This window comes from Saccopteryx leptura, chromosome 3 (genome assembly GCF_036850995.1).
Source record: "Saccopteryx leptura isolate mSacLep1 chromosome 3, mSacLep1_pri_phased_curated, whole genome shotgun sequence".
In the NCBI taxonomy this organism is placed as follows: Eukaryota; Metazoa; Chordata; class Mammalia; order Chiroptera; family Emballonuridae; genus Saccopteryx; species Saccopteryx leptura.
Window position 1 is genome coordinate 334,578,576 of NC_089505.1, and position 14,718 is coordinate 334,593,293.

Here is a 14,718-nt window from a genome sequence, read left to right on the forward strand (position 1 = left end):
AACTGCGTCTTAAACCCAGTCATGCCATACTTCTAATCAGAATTTTCTAAAGATATGGTAATATGACCTCTTGAATAAAACCTACCGTGATATAAATATTGTTCTATATCAGCATGTTCAATAAGAAAAATAATGTAAGCCCAGATGTAATTTTAAATTTTCTAGTAGCCACATTAAACATGGTAAAGAGAAACAAGTGAGATTAACTTTAATACTATATCTTATTTAACTCAGTATATCTAAAATATTTCAGCATGTAATCAGCATAAAAATTATTAGTGGGATATTTTACATTCTTGTTTTGTACTATGTCCTTGAAATATGGAGTTTATTTAATCCTACAGCACATCTCAATTCAGATTGACCTCGTTTTAAATGCTCAGTGTCCACATGTGGCTAGTAGCTCCTGTATCTGTCCCCTTCTCAGTGTTGGGGTTGTAGTTGTGAAAGTCCTTTCCCTCAGGAGGGTTCCTCTGGCAGAGAGAGAGAGACAGTACAAGCACGAATAAGATAATAGTGGCTTGTGCCATTAAAAAAATACAATAGTAATGTGGGAGTGACTGGGAGGGATGCTATCTTGAAGTGTCGACATTAGCTGAAACTTGCATGGTTAAAAAGGCAGAGCTAGCTTGACCTGTGGTGGCACAGTGGATAAAGCATCGACCTGGAACACTGAGGTCCTTGATTCAAAACCCTGGGCTTGCCTGGTCAAGGCACATATGGGAGTTGATGCTTCCTGCTCCTCCCTCCCCCTTCTCTCTCTCTCTCTCTCTCTCTCTCTCTCATTCTCTCTCCTCTCTAAAAATTAATAAAAAAGGAAAATTTAAAAAGGCAGAGCTAGTCATGTGAAAATACGAGTGATGTTTCTAGTCGGTGGGAACTGCCATAAGGTAGGGTGATCTTGCTGTGTTTAATGATCCAAATGGCATGACTGGATTATAGTGAGCAAGAGAGTGTGGGATGAGGTCAGACGAGATGGGAGAAGTATACCTGCTTTAGAATAAGCGGAGACATGAGGCCATGATAAGAAACTGAGATTTTATATTAAATGAGATGGGAAGTCAGTGGAGGGTTTCAGTAGGGGCCTGAGATACATATGAGTTTATAAAATACAAATTAGACACCTCTATGTTAAAAAAAACAACCCTATTTTATTATATATATAATGCAGTGGACCAGAGGGCCAGCTTTTATCTGTAACCAATATCACTTTCCCATTTATGAAATAAATGTAGAGTAAATCCGTCTTTTTTCTGTAGGTATTTATATGATTTAGGGAGAACATCTTTTGAGCACTGACTTTCCTTACCTATCATCTTGTCACATTCCAAAAGAACTCTGGGCTTTACTTAGCATGAAGTTCTCACTTATAAGTGGTTTATAAACAAAATGCCTTTGAGGAGAGACTATAAAAATGTTTAAACAACAGATCTACTAATTTGTTTTTTCACCTTTGGCAGACATGTGCATCGCTATCGCCATTTCTCTTCTCATGATCCTGATCTGTGCGATGGCTACTTACGGAGCATACAAGGTAAGCAGCTTTGAAAGTATGCTGGGCCTTCAAGAGATTCAGACAGAAAAACCTACTCTAGAAAGAGAATCTTACAGTGTTGCCTTAGCCTAATTTGAGTTTAAGTATAGTAAGTAAAAGGGCTTCAGGCCAGGGGCCTGTTAGCTAGACATCCCCTATGCCTCATTGTTTCTGAGTTGCCTGACAAGAATTTGCCTACCATGTGGTTCAGTTCTTTCTCAACAAACTGTAAATAACTCATTCTCACTTCTGAAATTTAATACCTCATTCCCCCCTTTTCTATGTTGTCCCAAATGTCATCGTATGCCCAATGTTGCCTCAATTCCTCATGAGCATGTATTAAAATTTTGATTTTTTTCTTTGTTTAAGAAAAGAAATGAAAGAAGCGTGGTCTTTATCACTTCTATGTGCAATATGTACAGCTCGCTGTGAGGAGTAATATGTAACTATTCTCAGTGTTCTGTAAGAATGTTTGGAAATTTAAAGATATTATTATTATGTAGTACTAGGAAAACCAATATAGTCTTTGGCTATAAATATGTACCAGTTGCCATCGCAGCCCAGTTTAATGAATTTCCCTTCAGATTAAGAAAAGATCTCTCTGACTTAAAAGAAATAATGTTTTGTAATATTGAACACATTAACATTACTATCATATTTTCTCTTATATTTAGCAACATGCTGCCTGGATCATCCCATTCTTCTGTTACCAGATCTTTGATTTTGCCCTGAACACCTTGGTTGCAGTCACTGTGCTTGTTTATCCAAACTCCGTGCAGGAATACATACGACAGCTGGTATGTGGCCGCCCCAGTTACTGCTTCTCTTCCTGAGGGAACCCTGCTTAAGTAAGGGATATGGAGGTATTCAGATAGACATGCGCACATATTAATTTGTAGACTCTAAACTTGCAGCTGAGTTGGTGAGTAGATTTTTGAATGTTATCTTGAAGATTTTTGGTTTGTTAGAGTGCTTTTTTTTTTTTTTCTTCCATTTTTCTGAAGCTGGAAACAGGGAGAGACAGTCAGACAGACTCCCGCATGCGCCCGACCGGGATCCACCCGACACGCCTACCAGGGGCGATGCTCTGCCCACCAGGGGGCGATGCTCTGCCCCTCCGGGGCATCACCATGTTGCGACCAGAGCCATAGAGTGCTTTTTGAAACAGCATAACCTCTTGAGATAAGTTGGTGGCTGTGATGATGTTATAGATGCACTTACCTAACATATAACCCAGTTACTAATTGTCTAATTCTTGTAAAACGCAATTTGTCCTGTTATCAGCAAGAGATAGCTGTGCCTTTGCTCTTCTATGGGGAAGGTGGAACTCTGCTGCATGCTACATCACAAACTTATTTGGCCACAGAATGCTTTCTTTCCCAGGCATTTTTTTTTTTTTTTTGGAACTGGTTTTCTGAATGTCCTTGGTAACCACATGTGTGAATGTTGGTATTAAGTTGTTTGTGGAAGGTATGAGATTAGAATCCTTTACATTTTTAATGTTTGTGTTTAAACTGTGACTGTGTCTTAAAATTTTCTTCAAAATGTTAGAATGTTTTAAATGGAGAGAATGCTAACTCTGGAGATTTTTTTTTTTTTTTTTTTTTTTTTTGTATTTTTCTGAAGTTGGAAACGGGGAGGCAGTCAGACTGGCAACGTATGCGTCCGACCGGTATCCACCGGCATGCCCACCAGGGGGAGATGCTCTGCCCATCTTGGGGCGTTGGTCTGCCGCAATCAGAGCCATTCTAGTGCCTGAGGCAGAGGCCACAGAGCCATCCTCAGCGCCCAGGCAAACTTTGTTCCAGTGGAGTCTTGGCTGTGGGAGGAGAAGAGAGAGACAGAGAGGAAGGAGAGGGGGAGGGGTGGAGAAGCAGATGGGCGCTTCTCCTGTGTGCCCTGGCCAGGAATCGAACCCAGGACTCCTGCACGCCAGGCTGACGCTCTACCACTGAGCAAACCGGCCAGGGCCACTCTTCGGAGATTTTGATAATTTCAGAGCAGGGGGAAAAGATCAGGGTTCTGAGACGAAGAGACGAGACTGGAATTGGATGTAACAGTGAAGTTTTAAAAGTTCAGGAGGCAAGGAGGGGCTGGAGGGAGAGAAGGAAATGTGGCAGCAGCAGTTTGTGATCCTACGGACTCATCCCAGATCAGTAACTGGGACTCAGCAGGCCTAGAAGGAAAAACCTCCAGTGTTTAGCTCCTTAAAAGTTTCTGAGTTGTTGTGGATGCCATTATTGTTAGTAATAGCTTCTCTTTGTTTTTGAAAACTGGTCCATGTTTTGGTAGAAGGTTGTGTCAAGAAAATTTTTGGCCTGACCAGGCGGTGGTGCAATGGATAGAGCGTCGGACTGGGATGCGGAAGGACCCAGGTTCGAGACTCCAAGGTCGCCAGCTTGAGCGTGGGCTCATCTGGTTTGAGCAAAAGCTCACCAGCTTGGACCCAAGGTTGCTGGCTCAAGCAAGGGGTTACTCGGTCTGCTGAAGGCCTGCGGTCAAGGCACATATGAGAAAGCAATCAATGAACAACTAAGGTGTCACAATGCGCAACGAAAAACTAATGATTGATGCTTCTCATCTCTCCGTTCCTGTCTGTCCGTCCCTGTCTATCTCTCTCTCTCTATCTCTCTGTCTCTGTTAAAAAAAAAAAGAAAATTTTTATGTATTTCCCATGTGCTAAATTTATGTTATCCCTTGTATCCCACAAGGAGGTACATGAGGTTTATATATATGACCATCAGGTTGTACAGAATCCTCTATCTGTATGTATGTCTGTATGTGGGCTGCTTGTTTATTTTCCACTTGGTGCAAGGCACATGGTTATGGGGTATCAGGAAGGCTCGCGTGTGGCTTGGGTAGGGAAGAGCAGGGCTCTCTCACCTGCCTTTGTGGTATTTTGTAGTTTTGTTGTAAAAGAACCAGACTTCTTTTGCCTGTCTAGTCGGTGCGGTGGGGTGAGGAGGGGGAAGGGAAGGGAGGAGTGGGGGGTGGGACTCTAAAGAGCCTCTTGCCTCTGGAAGTCGGGTGGCTAGTGGTGGCCACTCAGGACGGGGCCTGGCTGCCTCCTGATGGCTCCCGAGCCAGGTCCCAGGGATAGTGCTGCTGGAGGCCTGGGGAGATTCCGGGTGTGCCGGGGACTCCAACATTGTGGCCGTGAACAGGAGAGTGGACTTCCCCCAAGAAGCAGCTCTCTCACCAGTGACCCGGCAGACCTGGGGAGACCAGGGTGGCGGGGGCTCTGCACTTATGCGGGAGCTGGTACTGGAAGTGGTGTCAGGGAGCCGCTGCAGCGGAGGGCTGCGGTGCTCGGGCTTGTTTGTGGGCTCAGGGAAACCTCCACGTGGACCCCTCATGAGCCTGAGCACCCTCATGGGGGTGGGAACCCGGCCCCAGGTCATGGAGCCTATTTGCTGAGGAGACAGACCTCCGGGAAGGCCGCTCCATGACCTACACGTGCAGGGACCCAGAATTCTGTCTTTAAAGATGTGTTTTCACTCTGTAATGATGATTTGATGCTGGAGTTCTGAAATCTCCACAGAGCTTGTCATGAGAAGGGACTGGAAAGGGGTGGTGTTGAGTATGTTGCAGAAATTTATCAATAGGAGCGGAGAGCCCAACATGTAGGCAGGTGTTTAGAGCACTGTGAATACTATCTAGACTCTTTGTTGTGCCCCACACTGTTCAGTCACTGCTGCTTTAGAACCACTGTTAGTAAGGTAATATTGGTAATGCTGACAATAATTCCAATATCAGTTTAAAAAAAAGTCATCACCTACTTTTATTTGTAATTATCAAATAAAACAAGTGAATATGTTCTATTTAAAGACCACTCTACTTAAAGAGTGAGGCCTACAGATGTCACAGTGCCTAAGAGACAATAATGAAAGCATTGTTAAAGAGCCACCAATGTTGCCTGACCAGGCAGTGGCGCAATGGATAGAGTTCATACTGCGACATGCAGGACCCAAGTTTGGAACCAAGGTCTCTGGCTTGAGTGTGGGCTCACCAGCTTGACTGCAGTATTGCTGGCTTGAGCATGGGATCATAAACATGACCCCAGGGTCGCTGGCTTGAGCAAGGGGTCACTTGCTCTGCTGTAAGCCCCCCTGGTCAAGGCACATATGAGAAAACAATCACTCAACAACTTAGGAGCTGCAACGAAAAGTTTATGCTTCTCATCTCTCTCCCTTCCTGCCTGTCTGTCCCTATCTGTCCCTTTCTCTGTCTTCTTTCTCTGTCTCAGTCACCAAAAAAAAAAGGAGCCACTGACATTGATGTTGAGACCCTTGTGGACAACTTGAGATAGAATGAGTCGGGAGAAACTTACCTAAGAAAGCACCCACTAATGCCTTTTCTGCTTATGTGGAGGCTTGTAAAATGCAGTTAAAATAAGCTGTGCCTGTGTTTTTTATGGGGCTCAGCTGGACATAGACGCCAGCTTCGTTTTCCTAGGGGAATGAGTATAAAGATCTTTATGGAAAGAGTCACATACTTCCTCTTTAATCGCCCTGTCTTTTTATTAGACACAGAAATAATAAGATTTTGTGTTGGCCTTGTGAAAAGCAGCTGGTTTTATTCTTACTTTTTAAGATTAGTACTCAAAAACCCTCCAGGCTCCAAGGAAAAGGGACCAGTTTCCATGAGCTAATCACAAAGAATAACCTAGATTTTATTTCTTAGATATTTTGCCCAAAGTGAACGGAGACTAAAAATCACTGAGAGAAGCTCACCCTGGGGAGGAGGAGCCAAGCACAAGTCACGAGTTTTCTCTATGTTCTCCCTTAACATTCGGAACTTCTGTGTTGTATCTCAGAATACTGCTAATGTGGAATCCAAACACGTAGTATTGGCTGATGAACAAGAGAAAAAAGGGCTTCCTACCTGCACCCTTACCTAGGCCTGTTCAATGGAGGGCTTCACTTGGGGCCATGCAGGTGTTAATGGTGAAGCTCTGTCTCTCCCACTAAGCATAGTAGCAGATTTTGATGTTTGTACAAAGGTTTCCTTTGACCTGGGTAGTTAATCAATATGATCATACGGTAGAACTTGATAATTTTTTCAATGCTGTAAATACCTACTCTTACAAAAGATTCTGCTCTTTGAGAAGTAGCTCAACAGAAATGCTTTGTATAAGGAAGACACTATTTTAATAGGTTTCTCCCCCTTGTCCTGCAGAAGCTCTTTAGAATGATCCATAGTTTGTAGGAAATCCAAATGGCAGAGGTGTACAAAGATTGCTGCCTTCTAGCATTTTTTGCCCCCCCCCCTTTTTTATAAAGATTTTATTGTTAATTTTAGAGAGAAGAGGGAGAAAGTCGGGGTGGGGGGAGCAGGAAGCAAGTTGATGCTTAGCTTCTCATATGTGCCGTGTGACCTGGTAAGCCAGGGGTCTCCCACGGGGGACTTGAGCATTCCAGATCTACACCTTCTCCACTGTGCTGCCGCAGGTCAGGCCTTTTAGCTTTGTGTGTAACAGAAGGGCAAAGATATGTTTTCAGGTCTCACTCATGAATCTTCCTCTGATTTTTCTTTTTGAGAGTTATTGTCTGAATTATGAACAGACTAGCCTCTCTTTATTACACTGTTTGTAGCTTTTTCACTAGTAGAGTTAGGCTAAAAATTCTGTAAGGTCTTTTTTTTTTTTTTTTTTAAACAGACACTTTTATTTTCTTTTACAGAGTCAGAGAGAGGGACAGACAGACAGGAACGGAGAGATGAGAAGCATCAATCATTAGTTTTTCGTTGCTCATTGCAACACCTTAGTTGTTCATTGATTGCTCTCTCACATGTGCCCTGACCGCGGGCCCCCAGCAGACTGAGTAACCCCTTGCGCGAGCCAGCGACCTTGAGTCCAAGCTGGTGAGCTTTGCTCAAACCAGATGAGCCCGCGCTCACGCTGGCGACCTCGGGGTCTCGAACCTGGGTCCTCGGCATCCCAGTCCAATGCTCTATCCACTGTGCCACCACCTGGTTAGGCTCTGTAGGGTCTTTAAAAGCTATCTACTTTAATTATTTTCTGAAAAGTCCACATCATTAATATCTAGGGACTTTAATCCTTAATGATTATTGAGATGTGCTAATGAAACACTTTTCTTTTGCAGCCTCTTGATTTTCCCTACAAAGATGATATCATGTCACTGAATTCTACCTGTTTGGTTCTTATTATTCTTCTCTTTATCGGCATTATCTTGACTTTCAAGGTAAGAATGAAGATTTTACTAATTCTCTAAATATTATTAAATATATTCACGAATGCCAAAGAAGTAAACAAACTTCAGTTAGCTCATTCTCTTGCTTTAGATATCTGAACTGCTTTTTGATTTACCGACAGGTCCGTTCTTTCTCTTAGCTATGTGAGAAAGAAACACTAACCATCTTTCCACAGGCTAGTCAAGGGTTATTCCAAAATCTGTTAGGACGAGAATAAATTAATGCAATGTTATGCATTATGTGTAGTATATATTATATGCTGTAACATTTATTATGATGTTTGTAATTTGTTTGTTTTTCTCTTGGAAATTTTATTGGTCCTGGGGAAGGGGATTCAGGCAGCCCCTGCCTTCAGCTGAGGGTGCCACAAGCCCTCACTGCTGCCCGTTGCCATTGATGGGGAGGTTCACATACTTGGGGGAGGCCAGGAAGCCAGGTCTGGGCCCTGAGGCAAGCCACATAGGCCGAGAGCAGGGAGAGCGGGTCCAGGCGGCTGGCAGCCAGGGCCTGGTTAGTCAGCAGCAAATCCAGCAGGTTGTAGTCCCTGAAAGAGATCTGGCTGCCCACGGTGAAGGCCTGGCACCTCTTTACTCTCTCACATAGGTGATGTTCTGCAAATACGTAGACGATGGAAGTAATTCATCAATGCAAGTGTATTTGGGAAATTCTCTATTTCAGATTAGAGAAATGTCACATATGAAATAAAGTCACTGAAATACATTATTGGGTTTTTAGAGATACCAGGCAAGAGGTTTTCTTCTTGTTGGACTGTTCAGTGAGTGACTGAGGGCGTGTGAAGTCCCAGACACCAGCACTTCCTTTCTGCTATTTAACTTTTCAGTTAGTTATAGACATGTTGTTATAGACCCCACCTCCCTTCAGAAAGAGTTCCTATTTTAAATAATCTAAACTATCCACTGTGCCACCGCCTGGTCAGGCTCATTTGTATTGAAATTCTTGAAAAGTCTGGGGCTTTTCTTTTTTATACAAAGAATCAATAGCATTGTTGAGTAAACTGAAGATTTCAGTAAATTATATTGTGTACATTGTTCAAGAAATATGCCCTTTTGCCTTACCAGTCGGTGGCACAGTGAATAGAGCATCGGACTGGGATGTGGAGGATCCAGGTTCGAGACCCTGAGGTCGCCAGCTTGAGCAAGGGGTTACTCGATCTGTTGAAGGCCCACGGTTAAAGCACATATGAGACAGCAATCAATGAACAACTAAGGTGTCGCAAGAAAAAACTGATGATTGATGCCATTTTCTCTCCGTTCCTGTCTGTCTGTCCCTATCTATTCCTCTCTCTGACTCCTTCTCTGTAAAAAAAGAAAAAAAGAAATATGCCCTTTCCATCTTTCTCTTTCCCATTATTAATGTTTGAGATTATTGCTGTTCAGGAAACATTTTATAAAATGGCATAACATTTTTTTTTTTTTTTTTTTTTCATTTTTCTGAAGCTGGAAACAGGGAGAGACAGTCAGACAGACTCCCGCATGCGCCCGACCGGGATCCACCCGGCACGCCCACCAGGGGGCGACGCTCTGCCCACCAGGGGGCGATGCTCTGCCCATCCTGGGCGTCGCCATATTGCGACCAGAGCCACTCTAGCGCCTGGGGCAGAGGCCACAGAGCCATCCCCAGCACCCGGGCCATCTTTGCTCCAATGGAGCCTTGGCTGCGGGAGGGGAAGAGAGAGACAGAGAGGAAAGCGCGGCGGAGGGGTGGAGAAGCAAATGGGCGCTTCTCCTGTGTGCCCTGGCCGGGAATCGAACCCGGGTCCTCCGCACGCTAGGCCGACGCTCTACCGCTGAGCCAACCGGCCAGTGCGGCATAACATATTTTCATCTTAACATTATCACAGAAAATTTAAATATAAGAAGTAAATATACAGTGATGGAAAATGATTTGACTTTGGGTGATGGGTATACATCATAATCAACAGTTCAAATGCTATGGAAACATTTATCTAAAACTTTTGTATTCTTATCAATCAATATCTCCCTGTTGAACTTAATTTTATAAATAAAATTTTAAAAAAGAAAGGAATCACCACCAACTATGAATGCAACTTAAGAGACAGCATTCTGAGTAGGATATGACAGAATATTTTATCTCACTCTCCTGTCAAAGGTTGACAAGCACTCTTTTTGTCCTAAATGTCTCCTTTTTTTGCCTGACCAGGCAGTGGCGCAGTGGATAGAGCATCGGACTGGGATTCAGAGGACCCAGGTTCGAGACCTCAAGGTCGCCAACTTGAGCGCGGGCTCATCTGGTTTGAGCCAAAGCTCACCAGCTTGGACCCAAAGTCGCTGGCTCGAGCAAGGGGTTACTTGGTCTGCTGAAGGTCAAGACACCTATGAGAAAGCAATCAATGAACAACTAAGGTGTTGCAATGCGCAACGAAAAACTAATGATTGATGCTTCTCATCTCTCCGTTCCTGTCTGTCTGTCCTTGTCTATTCCTCTTTCTGACTCTCTCTCTGTCTCTGTAAAGAAAAAAAAAATCAAGGACTTGGCAGTGTACTGTTTGGAAAACCTCAAGCCAATTCTGTCTTTAAAAAAAAAGTCTCCTTTTTTATGAAACAACTTTTTTTTTTTTTTTAATAATTTTATTTTTTTAATGGGGTGACATCAATAAATCAGGATACATATATTCAAAGATAACAAGTCCAGGTTATCTTGTCGTTCAATTATGTTGCATACCCATCACCCAAAGTCAGATTGTCCTCTGTCACCTTCTATCTTGTTTTCTTTGTGCCCCTCCCCCTCCCCCTTTCCCTCTCCCATTCCCCGCCCCCCCCCTAACCACCACACTCTTATCAATGTCTCTTAGTTTCACTTTTATGTCCCACCTACGTATGGAATAATGCAGTTCCTGGTTTTTTCTGATTTACTTATTTCGCTTCGTATCATGTTATCAAGATCCCACCATTTTGCTATAAATGTTCCGATGTCATCATTTCTTATGGCTGAGTAGTATTCCATAGTGTATATGTGCCACATCTTCTTTATCCAGTCATCTATTGATGGGCTTTTTGGTTGTTTTATGTCCTGGCCACTGTGAACAATGCTGCAATAAACATGGGGCTGCATGTGTCTTTACGTATCAATGTTTCTGAGTTTTTAGGGTATATACCCAGTAGAGGGATTGCTGGGTCATAAGGTAGTTCTATTTTCAGTTTTTTGAGGAACCACCATACTTTCTTCCATAATGGTTGTACTACTTTACATTCCCACCAACAGTGAATGAGGGTTCCTTTTTCTCCACAACCTCTCCAACATTTGCTATTACCTGTCTTGCTAATAATAGCTAATCGAACAGGTGTGAGGTGGTATCTCATTGCCGTTTTGATTTGCATTTCTCTAATAGCTAAAGAAGATGAGCATCTTTTCATATATCTGTTGGCCATTTGTATTTCTTCCTGGGAGAAGTGTCTGTTCATATCCTCTTCCCATTTTTTTATTGGATTGTTTGTTTGTTTGTTGTTGAGTTTTGAAACAACTTTTTTGAGATATAATTCAATATCATAAAATTGCCCCATTTAAAGTATATATACAATTCAGTGGTATATTCAGAGTTGTGTAATCACAGCTTTGTGGTTATACAATGTAATTTAGGACATTTTTGTCATGTGCCATTCATCCTTACCTCACCCCCTACCTCTCTCTGGTCACCACAAATCTTTTTCCTATTCTGAATATTTCATATAAATAGAATTATATAATTATGTGGTCATTTGTGAGTGGTTTCATACAAAAATATCTCAGGCTTTGATTAGACTTTTCATTAATTAAGCAGAACAGTAAATGCAAACAGATTTTTTTTTATTCATTTTTAGAGAGGAGAGAGAGAGGGAGAGAGAGGAGAGAGAGAGAGAGAGAGAAGGGGGGAGGAGCTAGAAGCATCAACTCCCATATGTGCCTTGACCAGGCAAGCCCAGGGTTTCGAACCGGCGACCTCAGCATTTCCAGGTCGACGCTTTATCCACTGCACCACCACAGGTCAGGCTGCATACAGATTTTTTTTTTAGGAAAAAAGAAAAAATCTTATAGATAACTAAATACCCAGAAACTCAGAAGAAAAAAATTCTTTAAGCCAGTAATTTCTCAAAATTATAGTAATTTAGAATTATGTTTTCAAGGTTCATCCATGTTATATGTAGCACACATGAGAATTTCTTTATTATTTCTGAATGATATTTTATTGTATGAATAATTTTTGTTGATCAACGTTTGATTGCTTTTACTCTTTTGGCTATTGTAAATAATGCTGCTGTGAACAGTTGTGTTCAAGTTTTTGTGTGGACATATGTTTTTATTTCTCTTGGACACACACCTTAGAATGGAATTGCTGGATCATGTAGTAACTGTTTAACCTTTTGAGGAACTGTTTTCCAAAGTAGCTGCACCATTTTGCATTCCCACCAGCAATGTATGAGGGTTCCAATTCTCTACATCTTTAATCTTTTTTTAATTCAAGAATTTTAAAGCTGGAAAGGAATTTTTAAATTATTGAGGTCTAATGCAACTGCAGATGATTGAAGTAAAAATGCAAAGAATTTATACTTCAAACATCTCCCATGAACTCAGGCTTTATTTCTAGCATGTTTATTCTGTACATTAATTTTAAGTGTCATTTTTAGATATTCATCATTTAGATGGGGGTTTTTTTGTGTTTTTTTTTTTTTTTTTTACAGGGACAGAGAGAGAGTCAGAGAGAGGGATAGATAGGAATGGAGAGAAATGAGAAGCGTCAATCATCAGTTTTTCATTGCAAAATCTTAGTTGTTCATTGACTGCTTTCTCATATGTGCCTTGACTGCGGGCCTTCAGCAGACCGAGTAACCCCTTGCTTAAGCCAGCGACCTTGGGTCCAAGCTGGTGAGCTTTTTGCTGAAGCCAGATGAGCCCACACTCAGGCTGGCGACCTCGGGGTCTCAAACCTGGGTCCTCTGCATCCCAGTCCAACGCTCTATCCACTGTGCCACCGCCTGGTCAGGCCATCATTAAGATGTTTTAATGAATTTTATTTATTGTTTGGCAAATTTATATTCTCTATATCCTTTTAAAAATTGATTTAATAAAATCATAAATAATCATGTAGAATAAAAAAAAATCTCAAAGACAGTTTGAATGTGAGAAATGGGTTAATTGCTCTGTGAATTTTGGAGCAATAAATGTGTTTGGCAATTGCTACTATCTTTTCTTAGAATTTCTTGTTTCACTCTCATCCTCTCCTCTCCCCACCTTCACTACCTTCTGTAGTGGTGTGGTAGAATAAAGCTTTTGCCAAAAAGTTACTGTACCTAATAGTTGTGGGTGATATTCGAATGAGAGAAAAAGTGAAAGAGAAAAGAAGAAACAAAAAGAGAGAGAGAAAAAAAATTTAGTTAAGTTTTTTGGAATATAACACTCATAGAAAAAAAAAAGAATGGAAAATGTAACACCTATGGGTAATAACGTTCAAAATGAAAGGAAAAGAATAAAACGGAAAAAGGATAAAATGACCAAGGTGGACGGAAAAAAAAATTCAGGATAAAAAATACAAGAAAATTGCTCGCTTCGGCAGTACATATACTAAAATTGGAACGATACAGAGAAGATTAGCATGGCCCCTGCACAAGGATGACACGCAAATTCATGAAGTGTTCCATATTTTTAATTGCAATGATGAGTGAAGTCTAGTCTGACCTGGTACTGCCATTGCTTCAGTGTTGGCTTTGACCAGGGTATGATCACTTAATCTTCTCTCTGAGCTGAAAAAAAAAAATACAAGAAAAAAAATGGAAAAAGTTATAATGACTGGATTTTTCTTGATTTTGAGAAGTTATCTTCCTTTTTCTTCTCTTTTTGGCCAGTGGCACTGTACCCCAGGTTCTGCCCCTGTGGCACTCTCTCAGTCCCATTGGTAGGCGGGGCTTAGCGTTTGCAGGCTCCGACAATAGGAGAGTGCATTTTCCCGGAGCCTCTCCCCAAATCTCTCCTTCCTGAACCAGCAACCTGGGGACCCAGCTGTGAAGTTGCCCCAGCCACAGCCTGGAGAGGGAGAGGCTCTAAGAGCTGCCAAATCCTCCCTCTATCCCCATTCAACGCAGGGTTCTGGGTAAGGCTTTGCCAGCCAGAGCCACCAGCGTAATCAGGCAGGGCTGGGAGCCAAATGCCTTTCAGGTGTCTTTCTATGAGCCTCCGGGCATGTCTAGTATGCCTCAGCACTCCGCAGGTCTGCTCTCCAGAGGCTGTCTGCAAGCTGCCTGCACGCCCTTCCCCCCACCACTTCCGCAGTTCTCTTCCCCAGGAGTGTGCTTTGTTTGCCTGTATGGCTGGTGGAAGTGCCGCGCCCAGACAGGTCTGGGTGTAGGGAAGCTGGCTTTTGTGCACCTCCCACGTGCTGTTGTTTGGGAAGCTGGGATTATTCAGAAACTCTGGTCACAGCCCATACAGAGGGCCACTACTGACAGTCTCTGACCCAGCCCCTCTGTCCGGGAACGCGGGCATCCATGCCCGAAGCGCCAGGTGGATCCACTCTCATACTGCCCGCGCTTGCCAAGTGGGATACCGGGAGTAAACAAGGCAACTGCTCGCCCACCTCTGCTGGGGTCTGCCGCTGGTGTTAGCTCCACGTGGGCTGAGCCGCAGGCACACTCTCTCCTTGGCTTGAACGTCTCTGCCCAAGCCTGGCTTTTTCTGTGCCCCTAGCCCTCGCTTTCTTTCAGTTCCAAGTGAAAGCAGCCCTTGCTCAGGTTAGTGAGGAAAGCTGAATACTTCGTTCTCCATCTTATTTCCTTCAGAGTGGATTATATATTCAGCCACCTTTTCGCCCAGTTGTACCTTTGTTTTGATGTATGTGTATTTCAGATGCTCCTGAGATTGTTTTTCTGTTTCTAGCTGTTGAATTTGTTGAGGTTTCAGGGAGAGGTATCGGGAGCCCTCCTCATGGCACCATTTCCTTACCTAGAGTCTGTTCCCAATAG

General features: G+C 42.8%; 1 protein-coding gene and 2 non-coding genes across 3 annotated transcripts in view; all 3 read left to right on the forward strand.

Annotated features, from left to right (window-relative positions):
• Positions 1-14,718, forward strand: part of LAPTM4B (lysosomal protein transmembrane 4 beta) — a 77,218-nt gene that overhangs the window by 40,458 nt on the left and 22,042 nt on the right. Inside the window, exons 3-5 of the mRNA XM_066379196.1 lie at positions 1,461-1,534; positions 2,209-2,331; positions 7,639-7,737. Coding sequence (XP_066235293.1) covers positions 1,461-1,534; positions 2,209-2,331; positions 7,639-7,737 — 296 coding nt within the window. The remainder of the gene's footprint in view (positions 1-1,460; positions 1,535-2,208; positions 2,332-7,638; positions 7,738-14,718) is intronic.
• On the forward strand, positions 13,301-13,407 carry LOC136401879 (U6 spliceosomal RNA). Its single transcript, XR_010750804.1, has one exon. It is a non-coding gene; the product is annotated as a U6 spliceosomal RNA (small nuclear RNA).
• On the forward strand, positions 13,410-13,506 carry LOC136401539 (Z30 small nucleolar RNA). The gene has a single exon (XR_010750569.1). It is a non-coding gene; the product is annotated as a Z30 small nucleolar RNA (small nucleolar RNA).